Here is a 14,460-nt window from a genome sequence, read left to right as displayed (position 1 = left end):
CTGCAATCTTCGTTCATACCGCATTCATAACGACGACGTCGGGTCAGTTATATACTATGTGAGAACGACCTCAAGGTCAAGCACAGCAAGAAAACGACATCACATGTATATATATACATATACACAGAACAGAAACAACAACATAGCAAACGAAACATTCTCTCATTTCATACCACAACAAGAACAAGCCATCATGATAGCAAGAGCATAGCGTTTGCAGCCAAACAGTTGAGAGTAAGTTGCTGCTTAAGACTTAAGTCACTTTAATATCCAAGCAGCAGCATAACATTCTTAATATTATATGTTATGTAGATACTTTTACACATTCCAAGATGGCGGTATCTTATTAACACACAAATCTCTTACATACACAATGTGCAGTAGAAATACTTTTTTAGAAAAAACTGATTCATCAAGGAAGTAAAGACACATCGAAGAAAAATCGATGTAATCGTTAATAAACTACAGTGGATGTACCGAAAATCTTAAAGCATGTTTTTGTTTTAAAAAGTGTTGTAATTTTTTTTTTTGAAAAGTGTTTGAAAAGTGCAATATAAGAGATGTTGTAAGTGCGAGGAACCTTTAAAAGTGTTCGTTTTGCTGAGAATTAAAATAATATGTGCATACAAAAATATTTTGTGTACTTTTAAATTTTAAACGAAGAAATTTTTTGTGTTTGTTTCACGTGTGTTGATTGCGGTGTTTTTTTTTTATTTTTTGAGAAGGCATTTTTTGGTTTTTTTTTTTGTACATGTTGTTGAAAAATTTTGTAGTTTGATTTAATATATTTTTTGACCCGTTTTGAAATGAGTGAATTTTCTTGTGTAGATCATGTCACAGAGAGATTTTTCAGAGGTAAGTTGAAAGAAAATTGTATGTAATACGAGAAGAAATGAATTTTTCTTTTAGTGAAAATGATTTTAAGAAAAAAATGTATCATTTTTTACCCTTGAATTATATAAATTTAATTCATAAATTATGTAATTTGTATTCTTCTAGAATGCGGAATATCGTTTTTTTTATAGAAAATATAAATTTTCATAAAATATTCAGTTTTCAATTTTGATTTTGTTAGAATTTGGTAAAATTTGACGAAAAGTAAACTTTTTTCTTGATTTTCAAGATATCGAAGCCTTAAGAAAAAGAAAAACAATCATTATTTAGAAGAAATGCAGTATTTAGATGGGAGGGGTAGGAGATATGACATTAATTTCCTAAAGAAAAGTTTACAAAAAAAACTCTCTTTTGTCTATGGTTTTGACAAGAAAATTAAATAATAAAGACAAAAACAATCACTTTTCATTAAAAAAATTAGTTCTATTTGCTATAATTTTCTTTAAAAGGAAAATACCTGTCGTATTTTTATCTAATCAATATAAGTTTTCCAAATTTAACTCAAGAAAATTACTATTGTTATTATGATAATATATAAAATTGATCATTATATGAGGATAATATGTTAAAAATTACAAACTTTAACAGCTCAAGAAAAGACATAGAAAATAAGAAAATTTCGGAAAAGATCACAAAATAACCTTAAAAACATTTCTGGAATTTATGTTACAAATGCTTGAAAGTAAAATAAATGTAATTATATCACCAAGAGGTTATAATGTTCGTAAAACGATATACCTATAACATGGAGACTTCAATGCGTGATAATTATTTGAGCCTATTAAATTTGTTTCAATCTGGAATATACTTTTTTGCGAGTATTTTATTCGAACGAAAAACTTAAATACACCAGCGATATTAAAGTTTTGTATTTTTTTAAATGGAAAACTAAAATCCTATGCTAAAACGAATGGTTTAATATGCAAAAAATGGTTATTTAGTAGAATGAATAATCCGGAAAAAAGTGTCGACAGTGAATAAGTTGGGAAACAACACCGATCTTAATTAAACATTTTGTAAAACGGGTATCCTAAGGAACATTCAGCCAACTTAATCTAGTCATCTCCTGAGGCATAGGGCCCCAGCTAGGGGCATATAAAGCCCAAAATTCTTTTAAATTCTGTATTTTGGCTTAAAATTATCATCTATACAGTATTTTTGATCGCTGAATAAGAATTTGATGTTAGATTACACGATTTCTGTCACGTATTTGGGAAATCATCTCATTTCTAACTCTAATATAGCTTAATTTAGAATTATACATCTTTCTATTTACTAATTCTTGGTTGAATTCGATGTAATCATTTTGGTATATTCGTCTGCTTGTTAATTTGTTTAATGAGAAATCAGTATTGAAAAAAGATCACATAAATAACCAAATGAAAGTTGATAACATTTTCTCAGAAAAAAAATCAAACAACTTTATCAAGTTAAAAACCTTGAAAATGCACCTGAAATACATGTGTTTTATTTACTTACAAGGTTTTCATGTAGTGTATAAAAAAAAAGCCTTATTTGGAAATAAATTAATTGAAATTATTAAATGAAAACTTATAAATTTTTTTTTTAAACTGAAAAGCAAAATACATAGGAAAAAAACACAGCTGGGAAGAAAATTACAGGGATTTTGGATGAATACACTAACGTAGTGGTGGGCGAAGGGCTTTTGTTTGGAGAAGTAAAATGTTAATCGGACAAGTAACTTGCTAAACTTTTCGAATTTTCTCTTGATAAGTGAAATAAATTTCAATGTTGACACTTTCGTAGATAGTTCCTAGCTAATATTTTAATTGGAAGTTTTCGGCCGTTATTGAAACGTTCCAACCTGTTTCAAATGGCTTCAAACAGGATGAAAGTTTTGCATATAACAGCTTGTGGTTCTTCATCTTCTGACAGCATGGTTGAATTACAAACGAAATTTGCGAGATTATTTATTGTTTCCGTCCTCTACATCATCCTATCAAAATTCCCTATGTGGTCTCCGCTTGATCCACCGCCCAGCGATTACGATATTCTTTAAAATTTAACATAAATGTAACGGAAGACACTAAATATAATGTATTTAGCTTTAATTAAGTTAGAGATATAGTTTATATCGCGCTGGGTTCTTAAGGTTGTTACAGCTATTTATTAATTTATTCGTTTTCCGGTAAAAGAATAAAATATCCACTTAGTTATTTAACATGGTCTAGAGCCAAACGTTATACTTGACAGTCTTTTCAGAATGATACGAATTTTGGTAGGAATGAAGCACGTCTTATACCTGAGAGCAGTTAACTCACGATTCATGCTAGTAAAGCATCGCAATTTTTGTCTGGCATTAAAATTGCAATCTTTAATTATAAAACTGAACCCTATTAAAATTACAGCGACACTTGAAAATAATATTTGGCTAAGCGTTAGCAACGGAAAAACTGTCTGGAAATTATAATTTATATTGTTAAAAGGGCATGAACATTGATTTTAAAACCAACAATTTTTGGAAAATGCGCCCCAGTAAACCTAGTAAAATCAACCGGTCTCACGTGTCAGATAAACGCCATCACTGTCTACGTTGCTAGCTTTGATATCGAAATAACCGTCAAATACTATCCCTGGCTCTAGTCCAATTATTTATATACTTATTATAATTTAAAATTGTGACATTTTTGTAATATTTTTTTATTTTCCGGTAAATGTTTGTATTCTGAATTATACAAAATAAAAAAAATAACTAAATTAAAATTTCAAAAAATAAAAAAAAATCAATATAAATTGCGACATTATACTTGAAAATAACAGAACTTTTTAGAAAAAAAATAGAAACAAATTGATAGGCACATATATATGTTTCTTATTTCTTTTTTTTAGGAATAAATTGTTTAGGTAGTCTAGAACTACTGATAAAGGTGGCGATATTGAGAGAATTTCGCTTTTTCATTAGTTCTAGGTCTGGAAAATTTTTAAGTTCCTTGCTAGCTTAAACTTTTTGAATACCTACCACTTTTCAAAAAAGTGATCTATTCGTAGTCTAACTAATTTTCAAATCGTCGGTCTACCTTTTTGAGTGTCACGACATGTATCGATAATAACGGAAATTCGATTATCTGCTTATTAGAGTATAACAACGTCCATGATTTTTTGAAGTCGATCAAATTTAATTTAATATAAAAATTTGATTGACACTTTGAAATATGTTATTAGCAGCAGTCGTGGTCATTGATACAATAAAAATTCTTATTTAAAAAAAAAAATTAAATTTTTGAAACGGTCAATTTGGTTCATAAGATTAAATTTTTTTTCTTAAAATCAATAAAAATAACGTTAAAAATTGTTATTTATTAACGATTTTGCTAATCGGACACATACAAAATTCCAAATTAACAGTTATAACAAAAGCAATGTTAATCCGATGTACGGTGTATTTTTCATATCTCTAAAAACTATTTCATTTTAAGTCTTTCGATTTATTCAAACTTGGATCCAAAAAATTATTGGATTTTTTGGGATATTCTACGTGAAAAGACTACTATTATTAAGAAAAGATCATGAAAAAAAATTTTTTAATTTCAAAAGTGGGAAAAATGATAATTATGAACTTTCCAAAACAAAATCATGCTATAAACTAAAAGTATAGTACCGTTAATTTTGCAACGGGTTTTAAGAATCTTTTCATAAATATTGATCAACCAATTGAATCTTAATCAATCGTTAATTAATTAATTAATTATTGGTTTTGATTAAATGTGATTTTCTTGTTCATATTAAACCATTAATTTAGTATTTTATGGCTTGTTATAGCAAGTCATGAAGTTTTGTCTTCTGAGTTAAGGTCAAATCTACAAATTTTTTTTTTTGAAATTTGTAAAAAGAAAAAACCCAAAAATTTTTTGGTAAATAAGACCCTATAAAATATACAATATATATATTTTTTTTACTTATGTTTAAGTACTCTATTTCTGCACCTTTCTTCTTTGCGACAAAGAGTTTTCGAGTAAATATTACAAACGAATACCGCATTCAAAAAACAAATAGTGTTGGCACTCGTGCAAATTTTTACGGATACAGAATTAGGATTGAATTTATCGAGTTAAATCTACGTTTTTTTATCGGAATACGAGACAAATAGAGTTTTCTTTATTTTTCGGATCGAATAATTTCATATTAAGGCACATATTATAATCGCCATCTTTTCCATGACAGTTGGAAACAGCACCTTGCCCTTAGCTGTAGAAAACATTAAAATTTTTTTTTTTTTTTCAAAATGCAATAAACTATTTTATGAAGAAAAAAATATAATGCAAACAAATTGTGTAATTTTTAAAGGTGGGTGGACCTATTAAAATTAGTGTTTTAAAAAAATCAAAATTCGACCTTGAAATATACCGCAAATGCACCAGAACCTATATTATAATGATTATTTTTTTATTTGTTTTTGAATTCTTTAAAAAAATCTAATGATTAGCAAGCGACTAAAAGTGTGAGGGCATACAGAGTGGACTACCAAAAAACATACAATATATTTTAAGACTATAAGAGAGTTTTTCGTATATAATTTTACGTGATATCTCAAAATTACTTATCGAATCCACAATTTAATCTGATTTTTGTATTTTTACTTATAAAATATGGTGGAAGTGCTGAGAAAACCAGGTTGTGTTTACCATAAAAATGCATTCTCATCCGATTTCAATATGTTATTCGTATTCTTCAACAAAGCCTTTCATTTGATACCAATATAATAGGAATGAATAAGAAATTAGTAGTCCACTACCTGGGGTAGTATTCCATATTGGATATGAAATGACGGTACATAGGTAATCATACATTGTCGTCCAAATAAACCGTGAATGCAAAATTTCAGCTCAATTGGTGGCAAATAACTGCTTTAAAATTCAGTTACAAGATTCGACTCGAAAAAACATACCTATAAACATTCAACAAGATCGATAAGAGCTTGCCAAAAACCAAAATCGATTCGAAATACATGATTTTAATGTTGGAATTTAGAAAATATCTCAAAAATTACTCATCAAACTGTCTAGAAAACTAGATTTCTTAGAAAACCAGATTTTACTTTGTATGAAGGGATTTTGTTTTAGTGTATATTAGCTTTGCGAGGCCATTCTGTATCAATAATAGATTTGCATATTTTTGGTTTAAATGCATGGCAATCAGGCAGCCATAGCAAACATATATCGTGTACTAAATATCTAATTATATTTTCCGTACAAAACACGCACGCAAAACCGTGTTTTTAAAACAATTACATAATTTAAAAATGTATTTTTTTTAAATAGCTCTAGTTCTAATACACTTCCTTAATGAACAGCAAAAAAATTGTAAGAGGTGATTTTTGTATGAGAAAATTTTTTGTATCTTGTGTAGATTTTTTACGTAATTCGCGTGTGTGTGTTCGTTCTGTGATGGAATTAGATACATTTTTATTGCATGTAGATTCCATAGATTATCGGAATGGTGGTATGAACAACTTTACTAGTTTAAGACTTAATGATTCTGAGAAAATTTGACTGACCTTGCCGAAAGGGTCAATAAGCTAGAGGTATAGAATTAACAAGCGGAAAATATAGATAATATGTTATAATTCAATTTATCAATGGATTTGCATTAGAAAATATCTCTTGCCTCGTGTTAGGCTATTTAATACCCTAAAATGAAGAGAAAATGATTATTGGGAAACATTTTTTACCTTACGACACCTAGTGGCTTAAAATAGAATTCTGATATCAGGTTTAAACTGGGTTTCAGCAGACGTTGAAGAAATAGATGAATACTTATTAAAAAACCGTAGTAATTTACAACACAATGTTCAAATCATTCTTTTAATAGTCTAGTCATCCCATTGAGAATAATTTCTAACGATTTAAGCCTGCCATATTGACTGTTGGGCGTTATTAGTGATTTTTCCAATAATAAGCAAAATTGTAAAAAATAAAATTTACTACAATTGTTTGCTTAGCATTCTCTAAGTTTCATATACAGTAGAACCTCGATAAGTTAAAGTCCAAGGGAAACACAAAATATTTTAAGTTATAGAGGTTTTAAGTTATCAAGGGTCTATGTTAGGTAAAGGTTAATATAGAGGTATGTACATGTTTCTATGTAGTTACTGAGGGCCTATACAGAGATTATTTATTTAAGTTATAGAGGTTGCGTATTTTAAATTATAAAGGTTTTGGGCTCTGATGGGAAGGGAACATAGTATTTTTTGAAGTAACAGAGGTTTTTTTGTTACCGAGGTTTAAGTTATCGAGGTTCTACTGTATTTGCGTTCTTTGCTATAAAGTACAAATTCTGAAATTTTTCGTCGCAAAAGTCAAATTTTGTATAATAGAACTTTTAGAAGTGAATATATGAAACTTACGAGAAAAAAATGAAGCTAAATTATAGTAAATTTCAATATCTTTAAATTTTCTTATTTTATAAATTTCAATTTATCTACTATTAATCGAGAATTTTCATAATTACAAACAATAATAATTAACGAAGTCAATCCTTCGATTAATTGTATCATCCAAAATTACTCTGCGCTTCAAATACAATATTTTTAGCCCACCTGGTAGCTTAAACTTCCCGTTACCTCCACAATTGAATCGAATATTTCAAATAATTAATTTTAAAAACCGAAAATTAAAGACGAAAATGAATTATATAAACAAAAATATCTAATAAATAGATTTCAAACAGGTTTAACTTAATTTTTTTTTTAAAGTTTTTATTTTGAATACTTGGTACATTTACATATAACGATTACTGACTGACTCTGAGCTGCGAGTATATGATTGCAAAAGTTATATAATAAATTTAAAAATGTTCTACTCAAATGATTAAAAAAAAAAAATTATGAAATATATTTACTTTATACAATAAATTCAAGAAGTTATAAACATTCATAAAGGTATGTATAAATATTTTGGGTATGAGCGAGCAAAATGGACTTCAGAGATTGAATGGACAAATCTGAAAGAGAACAAGTGAAAACAAACAATTGACTGAGTTAATTGTTGAAATACCATGCATAGTCAGTGTTGATTTCTATATCACATTACACATACAAACATGTGACACATACATAACTGATAATCAAGTATAGTACATATTATAAAAATTTCCGCCTAATTGGCGCCCTCACGGGTAAACAGTGATGTTTACGAAAAAATGTTTCAAACAAAAGTTTCAAACAAAAGTTGTTTAATTTTTGATAAGGAACATTTTTTACATTTAAGCTTTTGTTCTATCTCTAACGGTTTATATTTATGATGCTCTTTTACGAACTTGATTTCACTTTTTATGAATAGTTATATTATGAATACTATTGTGTTTTACCATAGTTTTATTATAATGATTCTACATTTATCCCTCTGTACAACAAATACAAATGTGACTGACACTACATGCTAAAAGAAATCACGTTCGAGTATCAGTTATTATACTTCGAATATCTTCCTGTATGCAAGATCTATATTTTAAAATTGTATCGGGGTTAAATTACATGAAATAAATTATTGAAAAATCGAAAATAAAGAACGGTAAATAAGACCTTGTTCAAACAAAACCAAGTTCAATAGAAATTAAGTGTATTTAACTGTCTTGCTTGTCCATACTATTTCTTATACATACATAATTCATAAATTGAAATCAACATATAAACCCAAACATCAAATAACAACAACAAAAATAAAAAAAATTATCTTATAATATTCATAAAAGTGGTTAGTTAACTAAGCCATCAAGTGTTCAAAGGCATCAAACATTTCAAGCAGAATTCCAAACATAATCTTAATTATAGGAATTATAGCTTCAAAAACTAAGGCAGGCATAAATTTATTTAGCTTTCGATATTTCGAAAACTAAAGCAGATATCGAAAAAATTTTGTTCGTATTTCTCGTCTACATTCATGAAGTTATAACAAAATTCATCATCAAAGTTAAAAATAAGGTACAAATCATTTCAACCCTAAATCTAAAATTGCTTTGACGTGCTCGTACTACCTTAAGATTAAGAACATGGGCTGATTTATACATGGGTAATTTTCGGACTCACTATAAAGTATTTCTTGTCCACAGACATTTGCAAAAATGTGCTTACAATTTCTATTTTCATCGAAAGCTATTGGGAAAATCATTGATGATGGCAAGCAGCCAATTAAAAGAGATATTTGAGACAGTTTTGTTTTAAATTACTATGTTTCCTTAATATCTATCTATTTATTTATTTATTCAACACCTTCTGCGAAATCCAATTTAATCCAATTACAGTAGTTCTATTTTATGGCAAAGGTTGTCGCATGGAAAAATGATTTTCCACACTTAAAGCAAAAAAATAGTTAATCTTGATTGGGTATGGGTATGGGTATGCGAGGTTAGCGGGCCATGCTCGAGCATCGCGCCTCGAAGCAATGGTTCAGAGCACCTAGCCAAGTAGACCCTTGTAATCTATCCCCGCTACGCTTTTCAGTTGCTATTATAACCAACTGATGTACTGAAATCCAGGATTTGCCTAGCGTTGAGTTTCCTAATTTCTTCTGGTTCGACTATGGCCGGACCAAACCATTTCCTTCGCTGCTGTATGAGCGCCGGGCAGTAACAGAGAAAGTGAATCGATGTTAATCTTGATTACTTTCTCATATTTAAATATGCGATAACCAACTGATCCACAGTAGCAGTAGACTGAAGTAAAATCTCTTCCCAAATCTATATGTTTAAAATGTCCCCTGGTGTGAAAGATTCACTTAAAATCGAAATATAAGAACTACCAAAAAAAAAATTATTTAATTAAATTGAATATGACAGACATAAAGACGCCTATATGTGTGTGATATAATACCAAAATCCATTGTGATGATTACCTAGGTGTACCATTATTATTTATTTGGTGATGTGTGTTTTTTTTATCTACAGATTATATAAAAGAATTTAAATAGCCCACGGGGGCACACAGAAAAACTAAAAAAATGCATTTGTACATATACATACTTATCACAAAACAAAAAAATATTTTAATATTTAAAAACTAAAAATAATAATAATATATGATCTAATGTATCAAATAAAAAAAACATGCATTTCAAGGCTTTTCTAAGGAAAAATAAGTTTTTTATACCATGTATATATGAAATATACATAGTATATTAAGTTTAGTCCCAAGTTTGTAACGCTTAAAAATAATGATGCCAGGAAAAAAATTTTGTCATAGGTGTTCATAAAATCACCTAATTAGTCCATTTCCGGTTGTCCGTCCGTCCGTCTGTGGACACAATAACGCAAAAACGAAAAAAGATATCGAGCTGAAATTACAGCGTACTCAGGACGTAAAAAGTGAGGTCAAGTTCGTAAATGAGCATCATAGGTCAATCGGGTCTTGGGTCCGTAGGACCCATCTTGTAAACCGTTAGAGATAGAGCAAAAGTTTAAATATAAAAAATGTTCCTTATCAAAAATTAAACAACTTTTACTTGAAACACTTTTTTCGTAAACATCACTGTTTACCCGTGAGGGCACCAATTAGGCGGAAATTTTATAATATGTACTATACTTGATTATCAGTTATGTATGTGTCACATGTTTGTATGTGCTATGTGATAATGAAATCAACACTGACTATGCATGGTATTTCAACAATTAACTCAGTCATTTGTTTGTTTTCACTTGTTTTTTAAATAATTTTCTTTCGTTAATATTCTTTATCACAGAGAAATCAAATGTGTTTTGTATTCACTAGTACGAAATCGTAATTGAAATATCCTAATATGAAATATTTATGCATTTAAAAAGCCTTATACAGTTTTGTGGAAGTTGCAACGAATTATGGATAAAACAAATAAAGTTTTAAGGACTCTAATTTCACAATACTTCCACACACATTTGGATTTTTAGAACCATAACTTGTAGTGAAATAAAAATTTTAAATAAATCATTACATGCGATATGTAATTGTAAAAATTTGGTTGCATAGGTTATTTTAGAAAATGAGAGTGTCTATGTCTATGTCACAGAAAAATCGTTACTGATAAAAACAAAAAACCGCATATAACTAGCTTGTAAAGAAGATAAAAAAACTTTTAACAAAAAGAAAACCGACTTCAAAAGAAAAACTTTTCCAAAGTAAATTAATATGCACTAAAAAGTAAAAAAATAACGATAATATAATGTAGTTAAATTATTGTTATTTTTGGAGTCGGTATTATTATAAACTATAAGATTGTCTAAATATTTTAGATAGTTTTGTATCACACTCTCTAGATTTTTTTGAAATATCCAATTGACAAGGATAACCTATACGATCATCATTTTTTCAGCCAACTTTGAACGAAAAACTAATAATAAAAAGCCCGATGACCTAGGAATTTTTTGTGATTTTTGGAAACTTTGTTAATCAAAAAATGTATTTATAAAGTTTTATTGAAATCCCTAGTATTATTCAATCCTTGCATATCTCATTAAAGGTTTTTATAATAACTGCACCTTTTTGCTAATTAGTAGTGCTAATTCGGTTCAATGAAAGATAGATTACAATGTATCTGTAGCAATAGTATAAGTGTGGGTCTAAAAATAGAGTCAAAATTCTACGATTTTTTCAGGAATCAAATAAGTTAATATCTCACATCAGATAAAAAAAAATGTTGTCGATTGGCATCAGTATAAAAAGCACGTGTGTCGTTTATTTGTGTACCTAGATTTTTTTCATAATAAAAGATTATCGCCGACTTGGAAGCTATTGTTGATAAAGAAATTATTAATAGGGAAAACACGTTTTTTTTCTTTACATTATTTAAATAAAAATATGATGTATTGTACCTACACGAGTAAAGTTATTCATACAATATTATTTACATAAAATATGTAGTTGAATGTTCCTCTGGTATATTCCTCTGGAATTCCACAAATATCTATTTTGTATTCTATAAAGTCGCGCATTCGAGCTTTCATGAAATTAAGTTCTTGAAATAAATAGCTGGGTACCAAGAATATCAATCATATTTCAAATTTCACCATATGATTCAAAAATTTGATTTTTTTGTACTTGATTACGTCATCAAAATTCGAAAAAAGCTAATTTTGGACATATTATCCAAAATTCGTTTTTTTTGAACTTGAAATCCTATATTAAAGTTTGGAATTATAGCCAGAATATAAATATAGAGGATTTCATACCAGATCTCATGTATTTTTTTTTCTTTTTAAATGTTAATTTATGCAACATTTGTGACAGGTTTTAAAAGTTTTTTAAAGCAGGTGTGTTGTAGTTAGTCTACACCATACACATATAGTAGCTTACTTATTACTTAGTAAAAAATATCAAGTGTATATTATTATAAATCTGTTCTTTTTAATTCGGTGTAGTACATTAAGTTTAAATCGAAAAAGATGAAAGATATATTACAATGTAATAGAACTATCTTTATCATTTTATACTTAGTGTTTGTAGTAATACACTGCGATCTCAAAGAACAGACTTTGTATATTATATACCCCCAAAAAATATACATATAATTTGAATGCATTCATTATATGAATATTTAGTATGTATTATTTTATACTTAAAAGAAATGTATTATTCTGTTTTTCGAGCAAATGATCACATTTAAAAAAAAAAATCTTTTTAAAAATATACAATGTGTCGCATTTAAGATGAAGACACCCTCATATTTTCGTCAGTTATAGGAATATCGATTAGAAATTAAACACATTTTTCTAATAGTTTTTTTTTTCCATCTCTGACGCTAAGCAACATATTAAGTATCGATCGGCCCTGTTTGTCAATTTGTTGTAGGTTGATGTTAAAATTCTGGTTTCTGTGCAAAATTTTAAATCGATATTCCTATAAATAACGAAAATAATCGATATTTCATCGATTTTCCATATAGAGTCTGGGAGTACATTTCTCATGTTTAATAATGTAATTTGATTTGAAATTCGGTTTTTCGCTGTTTTTGGGACCAAAAATTTTACGTTTGTAATTATGTTGATTCAAGAATCATATCCAGAAATGATTACGTTGTTTAGTTGAAAAATTACGTTGTTTAGTTTAACACATGCTTGAAAATGGGATTTTTTTCAACCGATCCAAAATAAAGTCAAATTACCTGACTACTTGGAGAGTGTCATAAAAAACTCTAAAATATTTAGACAATGTTATAGTTTATAATAATTCCATAAAAATATAAGGTTGTCGATGATGTAAAAACAAAATTTTAATTAAATTATGAGTTCATCGAAGATGTATAGATAGAGTATTGATGATTGAAGAGCGATATCTATATTATCAAATTTATAAAGAACACCTTGCACACAATATATTATATATTTTTGTAGTTGCATGGTATTGTAAAGCTAAAAATAACTCATTACTTGTCTACAAAGCATGTATTTGGTTAATATGTAATGCACCGTGCAATAAACCAAAAGTTTTTTACAATATTGTAGATTTACAATCACCTTAAAATTCGGTTCTTCATCTCATCCATCTTGCATGACCATACCCTATTAAACACTACCTATACTTTACGTTCATGTTTTAAAAATCGAACAGAACAATGCTTGGGTTTAAAAGTATTATTAAACATCTGTGATTTCAAGAAAAGTTTGAGAGTAACATATTTAAAGCAGGCCATAAAAGTATGGATTATATATATATTTATTTTGTGTCCAAAAGACAGTGAAGCATATAAATTTATAGATTTTTTTCAAAAAAAAATATATATTTCATATAATAATAATAATAATAATAAAAATCTTTCGAAGCATTCGAGCATATATTAATAATGTCAGGATTAAAAACTCATGAATGTATTTTATGGAATTATGAATAATAATATGAATTTTTTTTTTAATATTTTTAAAATTATGGTAGGTAATTTGATTCACATGAATAATCTTTTGGTAAAAATAATTTTTTTTAAAATTATTTTATTTGTTTTTTCATTTCCTTACAGCACAGAATTGAATTAAACATATTCTCAAATAAATTCGAAGATCTGAATCAGATTTTACTGACTTTTTTGGAATAAAAATATTATATTTTTCAATCAACTTAAAACAATATTTCGTCGATTGTTTAATAAAATGCTTTAGACGAATTTATAATACAAAATATAATTTGAATTTAAAAATAAAATTATTAATAATATAAAAATTATTGTTTTTAATTGAATTTAATTAAAATATAATATTTATTTTTGATTTTAATATTTTGAATTTAATAAAATATGTTAGATTTAAAATATTTTGAAATGATTATCCCATTTATTATCCCTTGACCTATTTACTACATTTAATAAGCTGGAAAATGTGGAAAAGTGTTGGAACAGCTCCGATCTCAAAAATTTTATGTGTACGTGTTCCCAAGACCATCAAGAACATTCAACCGCACTAACTTTGGCTTTACAAAGAAAACTGAGAAAATTTGGGTAGTTTTTCCATCTCCAAAGCACGCCAGATAGTAACTGTGAAAACAAATCAAAATTTCACCTCGAAAATCGTCTCCCGAAGTTGCTGATCATGAGTTCAAGGTTAAAAAGCAACTGAATACGGTTGCAACCCTATTAAAACCACCCCTAGAAGTAA

At 27.9% G+C, this 14,460-nt stretch overlaps 1 protein-coding gene across 1 annotated transcript in view; it reads left to right on the top strand.

Annotated features, from left to right (window-relative positions):
- Positions 1–792: 792 nt before the first annotated feature.
- The window catches only part of LOC123299722 (tetratricopeptide repeat protein 28), a 32,228-nt gene continuing 18,560 nt past the window's right edge, over positions 793–14,460 (top strand). The window contains exon 1 of the mRNA XM_044882035.1: positions 793–855. Coding sequence (XP_044737970.1) covers positions 832–855 — 24 coding nt within the window. The 5' untranslated portion in view covers positions 793–831. The remainder of the gene's footprint in view (positions 856–14,460) is intronic.

Source organism: Chrysoperla carnea, chromosome 5, assembly GCF_905475395.1.
Source record: "Chrysoperla carnea chromosome 5, inChrCarn1.1, whole genome shotgun sequence".
Classification (NCBI taxonomy): domain Eukaryota; kingdom Metazoa; phylum Arthropoda; class Insecta; order Neuroptera; family Chrysopidae; genus Chrysoperla; species Chrysoperla carnea.
The sequence above is the reverse complement of the archived record's forward strand: the minus strand, read 5'-3'. Positions and strand labels throughout refer to the sequence as shown.